The 13498-nt window shown below is 45.3% G+C and overlaps 1 protein-coding gene across 1 annotated transcript; it reads right to left on the bottom strand.

The window, feature by feature from the left end:
- Positions 1-2922: 2922 nt before the first annotated feature.
- Positions 2923-11241, bottom strand: Cln5 (CLN5 intracellular trafficking protein). The gene is made up of 4 exons (XM_057786753.1): positions 11044-11241; positions 8299-8464; positions 6745-6970; positions 2923-4721 (listed from the first exon to the last, which is right to left on the bottom strand). The coding sequence occupies exons 1-4, from the start codon at positions 11157-11159 to the stop codon at positions 4213-4215; spliced, it is 1017 nt and encodes a 338-aa protein (XP_057642736.1). The 5' UTR covers positions 11160-11241; the 3' UTR covers positions 2923-4212.
- Positions 11242-13498: the final 2257 nt, after the last annotated feature.

A 13498-nucleotide genomic window follows, 5' to 3' on the forward strand; every position in this document is an offset into this window, starting at 1 on the left:
TACAAAATTAAGGCACACTGAATTTGTTCTTATGCTCTAATAACTATGACATTTACCATGAAAGTGATTAAACATAAGGACTAGATTCTTCATATATTCAGAATGAAGCTGTACTCAGAATTGTGAGTTCAAGAGATTGCTAAAAGGTGGTGAATCCTCTTGGCAGTTCTCAGCGCTCACATCTTGCCATAGCTGTCCAACTCCAATTTCTAAAGATCTGATGCTTCTAGCCTCCATGGGCACCTGCACTCACTTCCTGTCCACACTCCCAGACACCCACATTCATTAAAACATAAGGATGAATACTTTTAAAAGTTTTTTAGAAGAGTTTTCTTTAAGCTAGCCAGCCATATTAGAAATCTATATAAGAATAGCTTTTTAGCCATAAATATTATTTTAATCTACTATCTTAAATAGGTTTCAGAAAACAGGTCCAACTTGGTGTGGTAATATGTAGGCTACTTAAGTATTTAAAAATAGGCCTTGATAACAATAAGTTAATAAACCTATTTATGCAAAACTTGTTTATATTTGAGGCCAGTTTTAATATTAACAAGAAGTAAGAAAAGTCCACCAGTCTGCTGGCCAAAACTCCTTTAAGAAGAGAAAGCAATTTTCAGAGACCAAAAGCTGACTCTTGGAATTAATAATTGCCCCCCCACACACACACAACAGTGTAAATACTTAAATTGTTTCAAAAAGGAAGAAACTCTTGAAGGCACTTGGAAGAGCATGAAGCTACCTGGTGTGTTTGTTTTAAAAAATTGGCTGGGTGCGGTGCAACAGACCTTTACCCACTCAGGCTACCGGTGAAAGGCCAGCCTGGCAACCTCATCTCACAAATAAAGGAGGCTGTAGAGAGAAGAGCTCAGTGGCAGAACACTTCCCTCCTGTGTGTGAGAGAGCTCAGGTTCACCTTACAGAAACTCGGTGTATTTTTATTGTGCATTTCCACTCCCCGTTACTCTGTCTTCCACTCTTGCTGAACCCTCTTTTCCCCCAGCAAGTTTTTCTTCTACTTTAATGCCTTTTTCTTTTTTCTTGGGACTCACTGAGTTTAATTGGAGATGCTTGCCTGAGCAGGGTGGGAGACCACTGAAGCCTGGGCAGCTAATTAGTGGCAATACCGCTGGAAAAAAATGACTCCTTTTCCCCAGCAGTTTATTAGAGAGGGCTGTGGCCTCCTGAGCCGCATTCCCCATTCCTGGTGGAATGTTTACTGCCCCATCTAGGTCAGATAAACACAGGTGCTGTGAGTTCCTGGATGCAGGAGCCATGGCCTCCCCAGGTGGCAGCATTTCATAGCCCTTGCCATCCTCTAGCTCGTGGGTTGTTTCTGCCACCTCGTCCATGATGTCACCAGCTGACCCTTGGAACGACAGATGTCCTGCTGAGGGCTGAGCACTAAACTGAAGTCTCAGCACTTTGACCCAGGTATTAGAGACCTGTCATTTTTTTCCTTATGATTCTTCTAAGGAACCGTTACTGAGTACTGATAGTAGTTATTGCGCCTTTTAGCTGTTTTCTTCTGTCTGCAGTAATAGATATTTACCTTATCATGGGCTAGATGCATTTACTCTGAATCCCTAATATTCAGCTTTAACACAGAGATTCTCTAAAAAGAAATACTACACGTTTGTAACTCGAACTGACAGAAATAGAAACATCATACACCAAATGGCCACAGAATTTAATTCGTAGACCTGTTTTTTGATGAGAGCAGGAGAATGAAACTGGCCAGGCAGTTTAGGGTAGGAGACCCCCCTGAAGGAAATATTTTCCTTGGCTTAAAATCTGAAACTGTCCTTGGCCCTCTGCACAGTTGTGTCCTTGCCAAAGCCAGACACCAGAAGGGAGGCCCATCTCTCTCCCTGGTGGGTGTGCTTGTCTGGAGTCTATGCCGAGCAGCCTGGACCTTCTGATGAGGGACCATCTGTCTAGTCCATCCCCTCGTGCTCATTTCTGCTGCAGATTCAATAAAAAGCCCCTAGACGAGCAGCAGTTCCAGCTCTCCCATTTCCCAGAGTCTGTGTGGCTACACAGCTCTGCCTCTTTAGGCTCCCACCTGTGAATCAATAACAAAACGGCTTTCTGAACCCATCCTCTTGTTGCCTATGAACTGCATTCTTTGGATTTGCATCCAAGAACTCAGAGGCCAGTGGCTCAGACGTTTCCTGTGGCCACCAGCTTCAGACACCTGCAGTTTTGAAGCCCACCCTAAAGCAGTACAGAAAGCCGCCTTCAAAATCAGAGACACCCCATTGTCCCCATATTTTGGTTTCTCAACTACTATTTCCAAGAATATTCTGAATCATCTCTGCCTCGAAGTTGTCCTCCACCTTACAAATACGTTTCACAGCTTGACAAGCTCTTGGGAAATCACGGGAATTATGCCTTTCACAGGCTTTCTTCATTTACTAAGCTCCACAGTCAAGGACCCAGCATGCTTTTTAACACAGTGGAATCTCATTTGAGAAGTCACGTTCCATGTGTATGTTCCCTGCCCCCTGTGCTACAAACCAAAGTCTGATTTAAAAGGACGTGTTTGGTACAAAAACCTTTGCTTATCACCTCTGGGCTGCTGGGAAATCCTAACTTTTCCAGATTAACTCAATGTGGTTTAAGTTAGTATTGCCTGAGTCTGGCCACTAGATAGTGGTAATGTGACTAGGTTCTTTCTTACACCACATTCTGAAGATGATCAGGTCAAAGAGGCCACATTTTGGTTTGGTTTAGGCACGGTAACGAGAAGATGAACTGGTGGCAGTGGGAAATGGTTCCCTCTTTGTGACAGACATCCAATCGTGATTCCAGTTATCTGGAGTCACCTTGGCTTTCTGAGGCTTATACTTGTAAACAATAAAAAGCAAATTCCTAGACAAACAGGGTCAAAGATAGAAAGTCCAAGCCTTGGTTTTTGTCTTTTGTTTTTATTAGACTGAACAGGAACGACAGACTGGTAACACCTTGTGCACAGATACACAGCTGGAAACTGTCCGTGATCCATTCATCTAACCTGAGAGAAAACAATTCCAGGTTCACTTGACCTCGCTAAGCCCTGACTTAACGCATCTGGGCCAGCAGATCTGTATGATGAGGCTTTCTATGACAGCTCACAATAGTGTACTGACCTCTCAAGAAACACTCAAACAGTAGGTGAATTGAATAACTGGCACATTTGCATATTACACAGACTTTTTTTTTTTGCCATTATTGTGCTAGTGTGTTTTTATGAGTAGGAGAGAAGAACAAAAAAAAGGTGGGTTCAACTGATAAATACGGGACCTTAAGAGCTTGTCTAATGCCCGTAGTACAAGCATAATGAATTAAAGGTCCTCGACTAAATCCCATCCTTTCCAAGAAAGCGTACCCTCGTCACTGGCTAGCCTTGCTAATGGGTGAAGAACCAGAGGGCTCACACAAGAAGTCAGAAGTACATTTCGCCCAGATACTTCCATGGCCTGTACTGAAAAACTGCTGAAGCAGACAGTATTGTCTGTCAGCTCAAAGTCCCAGTGATTACGAGGCAGGAACTGACAGCCTGCAATCTAAATTAGACAGCTTGTGTTCTTTCCATCCCAGAGTCCTCTGAGACCATGTATGCATTCAGTGTGCCCTTCCTATGCCAACATGGGTGTCCGCAATCTTCCCATTCCCGGCTGATAAATCATTTGAGGCAAGGACACAAATCTGTAGATGTTAAGTTGCTTCTCTCACAACAGCCAGTTAGTTGCTAGCCATTCTCAAACGCTGGCCAGAAAATCCGCTCTTTAACACACTGTATTTCCTGTGTCCAGAGGCACTGCTCCAGCAATGGGTCCAAACCGGTCTTCGAGGTTATGTGACTAGAAAGCAGACAGACCTGGACCCCAGAGTTGCAATAGCTATAACAATAGCTATTCTTTAGATGACCAGAAAGCCCTTAAACTAAGCACTGCTGTAATAGAAAAATGTCAGCATTGGACCAGTGAACTCCACAGCTGGTATCAACCAATTCCCAGTAATATCGAGATCTTAACACATTCACTTTGGCCTGTACAATTATGGCTTCCACTTCTTTCCAAGAGTCTTGAACTGTCAGTACACTGCACTTCCAGCTGTGAGCACTTCACCTTCCTGCCCCGAGAAGAAGGAGAAGACAATAAAGACACAAAAGTAAAGACACCCCTGAAATGGGTGGAGGTGGCTGGAGAGAGCAGCGGACTGCAGGCGTCACAGGTCAGGAGGTGGGCGCCTGCTAGGCAGAGGGATTTCCTCGTATGTTATTTTGATGAAGGGGAATTTCATTGGTAGGAACCAATATTCAAAGTTATAAAACAGATAGAACTCTCTGTGCATAATCACTGTATCAAAAATTTTCAAGAGATTCAACAGAAATTCTCTCGTTGACAAGTGTGGTCTGAAGAGGTTATAAAATTTTTTTATGACAGAAGCAAGAGTCTTGTTTCCTTTTGGCCCAAAAATAGAAGTTTCGTTTCCCAGGTAAGCAGGTTCTCCGCTGTAAAGAAATATTCTCGTATAGTTTGTTTCTATCTTCTTGAATTCTGCACCGAATTCAGCCAGTTTCTCGTATGTCCTTAACACAAATTTCGAACAGTCGTAGGATTCAAACCATGTCTCCGCCCCTTTTCCAGGGCTGGCCCGGACCGTCCATGTCTCATAATAGATCCCCGTGTCATTGTCCTGCTTCACCCATTCTGCCAGCTTGTTAAATGTGTTTCCTGGTGGAAAAGGCAACAAAATAAACTGCTTACAAAATGTGCTGAGACCCGATAAAGACCAGGATGAATGAATAAGAAATACTTAGACTTCAAAACCTGTAAGCCACAGCAGGAATGCAGGCGTAGCTACGTCCTCTTCTAGCCCTCAAGGCCTTTGCGTTGCAAATACAAGATACAATGGGGGGAATAAGATATATAGGGAACTGTTAAAATTCTGCAGTTACTAAAGCTACGGTCAAAGCGATTTGTCAAGAGTATGAATACACACAGGCAGTAGCTATCTTTCTCTTTTTGGCAAGTCGGGTTCAGAAGCAAACGAGAAAAGGGAAGCAAGAACTGAAGCAGGAAAGGCGAAAGACAAAGACACTGTAAGAACAAGAGAGAAGGGCAAACAGATAAACTGGCAAGAAGTGTGGGATGCTTAGTAGGCCTGGTGGCTGAGGTGGATGGAGCTCCTGCCTAGGCTTAATGTCTGCTTTAGAGTTGGAAGCATGGTCCTTAGTAACGTGGTAAAGCAGGCCTTGCAAACACTATGTCATAACATCCAGAGAAGGTCATGAGACAGGATTAGTCATAGGCAAAACTGAATTTACAAGCTTCAAATTCTAGCAGATGGAAGCATTTTACAGAAGAGCGATCACTACTTATGATTCTCGGGTTGTGTGAGGAGGAAGGAAGGTGTGAATTAGCTTGGGATGTAAGACAGAAACCACTCATCTACTGCTGAAAGAGATGGGCCTTCGTCAGGTGAATTAGAAAGTAGAAGGAAAGACTAGAAAAGCAGTGATTGTGTTAGAAAGTAGAAGGAAAGACTAGAGAAGCAGTGATTGTGTTAGAAAGTAGAAGGAAAGACTTTGTGATTGTGTTAGAAAGAAGGAAAGACTAGAAAAGCAGTGATTATGTTAGAAGACTGTGGGTCACACTTAAAAGACCTCAACTATAGGCGTGGCCTGTTCCATCCAGCTCTGTGACTGAAAGTGTCAGTCTAGTCACTGACTGAACTCACCTGTTAACACTTCCTTACCTGTAAAACCCAATGTAGAGGTCTCCACTACTGAATTATGCGTTAATGCACCTTGAATTGTTGTGTAGAAACTAACAAACAGACACTGATTGGTTCCTCAAGTCCTGGGGCTTGTGGGATAATTAGTATCACAAGGAATGCTCCCATTTCAGCACCCTGCTTTCAGCACCCTGCTTTTGTGGACAATGCACACAGTAGGTTCACACATAGTGCAAGCAGACCCTAAATTCTTCACAAGAGGCAATGGGCCAGTAAGGTAAATGTGAGGCAAGGTCACATAAGTAGCTCCTGACAAAAAAAGTTCCAGTGATAAAGGAACCAACAGCACAGAACGCAGCGAATGCAAAACTACAATGGTGTCATCAGCTTTCCAGATGAACACTCAGACATCACTCAAGAGGACAGGAGACGTATCACAACACATACATCAGGGAGGCAGTGTACCAAAATGCTTAAGAGAATGAGGGGGAGGGCTTTCCTGTCAGAGCTAGAGTCCCGTTACTACACCTGGGTAACTTTAATCTTACCTCAGGTTCCCCATCTGCACAACGGAGGAAACAGTAATGATTCTCTCAGGAGTCTGTGACACTGGTAAGTGACATGCTCTAAGTATAACATTCAGAACAAGGCCAGACCCAGAGGAAGCAAGCCCTTAATGTTTCCCCATGTACAAATAATTTATTGCCCCTATTTTTTTCAGATACAGTTAGGAGGCCTTCCTAATGGGGCATTTTATGGATTCCCTAACTGTTGTTTATGTGGACTTCAATTTAGCTATACAGAGCATTTGTTTCCTTATGTCTCTCATGGACAGAGCAGATGAGCCATGCATCTCCCAGCGAAGCTCTGCATCCGGACCCATTTGCTTCACGGTGGGTGGCACCAGAAGCACAGACTACAAATGATCACCATGAGGCCGAGCGTGAAATCTCAGTGAACGAAATCTTCTGCTTGCATACCGATGCGATCATCCACCTGTACTCTATTTCTGAAACTTACCGGATATGGTCGTGATAAGAGCTAATGTCCCATTCTCCTTCCAGTGTCTGTCATCAATTCCTTCAAAAAAGCAGGCTGCTCCTTGGTTACACCAGAACGGAGCCTCCACTTCAGGCCGAAGGTGAGGAAACGTACAGTTACCAAGCTGAAAGAGCTCATACCACTCCATCGTGTAGTTCTTGCCCGTCATTGCGTTCCTGAATCCAACAGCATCGTGCATAATTTTCTGTGCAGAGATAACGCAGGTGTAAATGCATCTTTGGAGTAACCACGGGCTCAGGACGCCTACTAGGAGAGACTGATACACAGAAAATGCACCCCAGAGAGAACAACTTCTGTCACTATCCTTGCAGTGACACCGCAGCCCCTCAAACCACTGGTTTTGGCAGCTAGGGCTCGTTTTAGTAAGGATGTGAGCTATCTGAAGACCTGGGGATGTTCTCACAGCTTACAGTAAGCAAGAAAAGCCATCATGAATATTCCAGGAAAGTGTGTGCCTACCTCCCAGGGTGATTGACAGCTGGGAAAGGGCTCACAGCAGAGCCTAGAGACTTGATTCCTGCTGCCTTGCCCTTCTCCCATTCCCAGGAGCTGGGGACAGTAGGGGAGCTTACACTGTTGCCCTGCGACTCCTCCTGAGAACACATGAACTCTTTAAGCCAATAGAAACAAAGTCATTGTTCGCAGACCCAAAGGCTACATAGGGAACTTGCCCAAGTTGTGTAGTCATGAGCCTGACCAATCTTGGCTTTTTATAAGCAAAAACATATCCTGGTTCATAGACTTAGCAAGAACAGTCAGCAATAAATGGAACGATGGAAGTAAAAAAGCAAGGTCTGTACATTTAGGGACTGACCCAGAACTATGGACTGTGATAGACTGGATCTTTGTTTTCTTTTTGGCAGGTGTTGGGGTCTACACGCTAGGCTCTTAGGTCAGAATGGTGTCTTGCTAAGGCCTGGGGTCCATTACAAGATCCTTCATAGTAAAATATGTTAAGGCCAAGACACTGGTTACTCATCATAACTTCTGCTTTGTTTTTGAGACAGTCTTATTGTGTAGCCCCAACTGACTGTGAAATAGTGATTCTCTTGCTTGGGATTCACGTGCTGGGATTACAGGTGTGAAGTACCATGTAGACGCAATGGTGACTCTTTCTGACTACCAATTTAAAGGTGCTAAGAAGTCTGTCATGGGCTGGAAAGATGGCTAAAGAGGTAAGAGTGATTGCTAGACCCGAGTTCAAATCCCTAGCACCCAGGAATCTCCACTTGTGTCTGTTTCCTTGAGGGGAGGAGACAAGCTCACTGGCCAGGCAGTTTAGATGAAAATTCAAGCTACAGGTTCAGTGAGAGACCCTGTCTCAAGGGAGTAATATGATGAGTGACATCCAACATGCTCCTTCAGTCACTTCATGCTTGTGAATAGGTACACACACACACACACACACACACAAAAAAAAAAAACTACACATACAAAGTATATCAGTAAATATGATTATTCATTTAAGTCAAAGTAATAACTAAATTACTTAAGATCAAGATGCATTCTTACAAAGTGTCCCAGGAGGTCTCCATATTTAAATTCCCAAACTGGGGTTTGTAGTCTTAAGACTTCGATGATGTCATTGTCCTTCATAAGTGGGATGGGTGAGCCGGTAGGACAGAAGGTGTACTTAGCTTGACAGTAGGGGTCTGGCTTCGGACGGAAAGCGAAGCGTCTAGTGAGGAAGAGAACCATCACATTAGATCTTAAACACATCAGAATCTTAATTTTCCTTTCAGGCTTGCTTCAGTGCTCTGTGTGTGTGTGTGTGTGTGTGTGTGTTGCAGGTGTGTTACGGGTGTGTTACATGTAGTATGTGCACATGTACAGGTGCCTTTCCTTGATTGCTTTACACCTTGACTACACTAGACTGGGTAGCCAATGAGCTTCAAGAATCTGCCTGCCTCTGCCTCTCCCTCCATAGGCTAGGGTTACAGGTATGCACTGCCATGCTGGTTTCAATTAATGCTGGTTTGAGTTCAGAGAATCCGAGCTCATGGCCTGGGGATTATGCTGTGGGCACTGAGCCATCTCCTCTGTCTCCAATATTTTTCAGGGAAATATTTAAAGCTTAGACCGTATAAACCAAATACAAATGTGCATTTACTTGTTTTCATATACGCACTCCCAATGATGTGTTAAATATCAAATCATAAAGCAGACCTGGCATTTAAAACTAATCATTCAACTAACATTTCCCGAGGAACTGCCATTTACAGGACTACACGGAGAAGAAGGGGAACAAAAATTACAACCCTGTTCCCTTCCCCACCAAGCTCGGAGCTGGGGCTTGGAAGACATTAAGTCAGGCGGTAGCTGTGGTAAGAAGTGAGCTAAGGAAACAGAGACCTAAGCACAATGGAGGAAGAAATCAGTTCCAACCGTTGGGGTGCATGGTGCTATTAGGAGAAGGCACTGGGAAAGAAAGTGAGGCCAGAAAGGGAAAGAGAATTATAAGACAGGAAATAGCTCAGGGGTTCTCAACCTTCCTAATGCCATGACCTTATACTGTGGGGACCTACAACCATAAAATTATTTCATTGCTACTTCATAGCTTATTTTGCTACTGCTATGAATTGTAAATATCTGATATGTATATCTAATAATGAGATCCCTGTAAAAGGGCCATCCAACCCCACTAAAGGGGTTATGACCCCCAGGTTGAGAACCACTGAAATTCCAGTGGCAGACAAGAATCCAGGCATCAGGACAAGAGCAGAAAGGGTCTAACAAGTCTGTCATGGGAAGTATGAAATGACATCCTACAGCCCCTGACATGGGGACCTTGCGCCCTGAATAAGTTAGGGGATTTTAAAAAGCAGATCTGATCAGGATGAACAGACCAAAATAGACCCTTACTGTACAAATTAGAAGAGTCACGGGGGTTAAAATTCAGGCAGAGACCAGTCAGGAGACTGCAACAATGCCAAAACAAAACACTTTTAGACAGATGCAGCAACTAGAGCGGACGGGGACCGTCAGCACACTTGGTCCAGAGTCACCTCCCAGGCCTGGCTGCACTGGAGCAGATGCAGGAGGAAGAACAGTAAGATCCCAAAGGCAGAGTATGTTATTACAGTCTGAACACAGGAACAAAAACTTTTTTAGCTGGCTTAACAAACATATAGCTTCACTGCCCACAGAAAAATCTAGTTTAGGTCATGGGTAAGTTTATAGGTCTAACTCAGGTGAAATTTTCATAAAGGTAAATATGCCCCTGGCCAGGAGGGTGTGTCAAGTTGGGGCTTGTTTGGAAGCAAAAATCTGTCAGCCTCCTCCTGGTGTGAAATAAAATACTTTCAGATTTACAGCCTCTTCCTTGTTTTACTGGATGTTTAATTTTCATTTCTTGTGAATGTTTTCATAAAAATCAGTTTTGGACCTAAACTTTTTCTTTACATACATTAAGCAGAACCAGTTTATGAACAGAACACACGAATATTTAAGTTTGGCAAGAGTCGGTTTTCACTGGAGATGATCCTGCCAATGATAGCGCTGCTATCATTTCCTCTTTTCAGTTAAGGGCATGTGAGCATGAAGATACGGAGTAATTTTCCTAAGACCACACCGAGGAGAGGAAGAGCTGGTCCAACAGATCCGATCTGAGGACTGACGCAGAACCAGGAACTTCCTGGCAGACTGTGCCATCCTTCACCGTGCTCACTCTTATGCAAAACATTTGTTTTCAGAAGCTGCGGTTCCTTCCACGGTTCCTTCCACTTCTTGATGTCCATACTCTCTCTCCCCTACCAAGTCCCCTCCCACGGGCTGTCGAAACTCAGCTAGGTCAAAGACTCCAATCAGCTTCTCAGGTCCAGAGTCTGCACCTCCAGGTAGAAGTGGACCGACGAGGTGATCCTGTTTGTCCCAGGAAGAAAGTTTCCCCAAGTCTGGAATTTAGAGCAGTAAGATTGGGAAACCCGGGGCACACCTGGGCAGGCGACCTCCCAGTAAATTCTGCAAATGTTATGCAAAAACGGCTGGTAATAAAGCAGGAAATAAATTTAGTATGCCAACCGTGTTTTATCCTGCTCTCCGAGTCAGTCGGTTGTACCGAAAAGTCACTCAGTGTAATAATGTCACACTCCATTCCTCCCAGGACTCGGGACTGCCCAGAATCGGTGAGGACCCCTCAGCTTCCAACTAGCTAGGAATTGCGTCCCCAGTATCCCACTGCGCCCGGGTCCCCAAGCACGTCCCGGGGTCGCTCTGCACCCTCCAAGTCCCGGCCAAGTTTCCTTCCGCCTCACTCACTTGTAGGGCACCGGCCAGCGGTGCCCCGAAGTCCGGGACGCGCCCAGAGTCGCCGCCAGCCCGAGCAGCGCCAGCGACCAGCGCCAGTCCGCTCCGCATCGCCCTGCGCGCGCCATGCACGGCCCCCCAAGAGCCCCCGTGGCTCCCGGGCCCGCGTCGGTCTAGCGTGCGCGCCACCGCGACGGGACTGACGGGCGCGCGCGCTGCCCCGGGCGGGCGCGTGACCTCAAAGCTCGTGACGCCTCTTCAGGCCCGGCCTGGCCCGAGCACCTCGGCGCCACCGCGCGTGCGCCGGAAGCCAAGGCAAATCCTTTGTCCTCCCAGAGGAAGCTTGGGGTTGGCAAAGCAAACCTCACTCCAAGCAGCATTGAAGTGTGAGGCTCATTCTCGGAGAGGCGCCTGTCAAAGGTTGGAGATGTTTCATCCTTGCTGATAGAGTTTCCAAAAGAAAAACCCAAGTCTGTGAAGTTTAGGAGACAAAGTTTCTCAATGACTGAAAGAGCAGGATGCCATTATGACTAGGGTTGGAGGGAGATGCTACTTCCTAGTAGTTTTCAGACTGATTTTATCTGACTTTTGCTTCAGGATGACGACTAGCCAGGCAAATTTGTGAAGTCCAAGCTAATCTCTACTTTCTCATTTATAATTCGAGGAACACAAGGAATCATTATTTTCCCAAGGGGCTCCACGTTGCGGAAGGGTTCTATGGAACACGGAACCTTGATGCACTAATTTTCCAACCACATTTTAACACAGGAGTCAAGGAAATTTTGTTAACGAAAACAGAATGATCTCCTCAGGTATGGTGCTTGTATACACTCTTAATTCCAATGGCGAGAATAATTATGTCTTCAAGCAGCAATGATTCTAGAACTGTTTATCTGACAGGTGATCAAGTTAGTGAGACATTGAAGGGCACAGGGTCCGATTGGGATAACGAGTAGATATAGTATCAGAGGGCCAACGAAGGCGGAGGACCATCTTAGCCAAACGGGCCAGTCAAACAGACACTGGAGGAAAAAGACATGATCAACGGGAACACCAGCCACAGCTTTTAGAACATTAGTGGGGGATGTGCTATTTTGTCCCTTGTTATCCTTGCGTATTTTTCATAAGAAGCTCCTATTCCATACAAATATCCTTTTTAAAGCCCAGGAATCGAGGGATCTCTTCTCACACAGGAGTTTTCTCGATAACGTTTTACACAAAGTTGAGTTACATAGTCAAACCTTGGAAAGTTTAGTTTTTAACGTTCCTTTTCAGTCACTTTCCACCTCTGGAGGTTGGGCTCCTCTGCCGTGGGTTCCTCAGGTGACAATCTTGAGGTGTGAGCGATGAACTCAGGCAGAAATATCAGCAGTTTTGATAGCAGTAGGATCTGGAGAACACAATGTAAGATCCATTTAGATTCAAGCCGGTTGGTTTGAGGCAGTGGACGAAAACAGCATTTCCTGGTTGGAACCGGTGATCAGGTGGGCGGTGCCCAATACGCTGAGCCACTTGGACCTGAAAGAGAATCTTATCGAAAGCTGATTGCAATCCTCAATTTTTTTTAAGGACTCAGAGAATGGATTTGGGCAATCTGATAACAGTACAGCACCTAGGCTTGTGCCCGAGGGATCATGGGAGGAGGACTATTTCATATGGGGTGAACTTGTCTCTGTCTGGGGTACATCGGACTCTGAGAAGGGCATAAGGCAAGAGGCCAGCCAAGTTCCCACCAGTTTCAAGAGAAGATTTAGTTTAAAATCTCCTTTAACGTTCTTTTCATCCTCTCTACCTCTCCCAGAATACTACAACGGAGTTTCCAATTTATATTAAGGGCCTTAGAGAGCGATCTCGATAACTTGGCAGTGAAGGCCAAGCCATTGTTGGACCCCAGAGATACGGAGACGCCAAATACGGGAATAATTTCTACTAATTTCATAGGTACCATTTTGGCCATTTACATTCGGGACAGAAAGGCCTCTAACCAGCCAGTGATGTATCAACAAACACCAGCAGTCCTGGCTTGACTTCAGTGAAGTTCATTTCCCACAATTCCCTGGCTTTGTCGGCCTGGGGGAAGCATGTCCTTCTTCTCATTTACTTGGGCACAGGTCAGGCAGCGGTCTGAAATGCTCTGACATTTTTCTCGGTGTCCAGGTAGACATGAGGGGAGACGAGTCCTTAGATCTTAGTGACAGGTGCATGGCGTGACTGCAAGGCTAGTAGGCAGATTCTTCCATCAGGCAAGCTCCCCAGCATCCATTACGGCTCCTCCAGCCCCCAAGTCAGAATGTGGCTTTGATCTCTTCTGGGTCATACTCAAGAGCATCTTCAGCAAGGCAGAGTGGAGACTCAGCAGATGGTTCTAGGACAGTCTGGGGTCTGGGCTCCCTGAGAGCAGCCTCTTGACAGCTAGAGCTGCATGGTTGTTACTCTGAGTTTGGGGGCTTTTTTCTTTTTGCTGTCC

This window comes from Chionomys nivalis, chromosome 12 (genome assembly GCF_950005125.1).
Source record: "Chionomys nivalis chromosome 12, mChiNiv1.1, whole genome shotgun sequence".
In the NCBI taxonomy this organism is placed as follows: Eukaryota; Metazoa; Chordata; class Mammalia; order Rodentia; family Cricetidae; genus Chionomys; species Chionomys nivalis.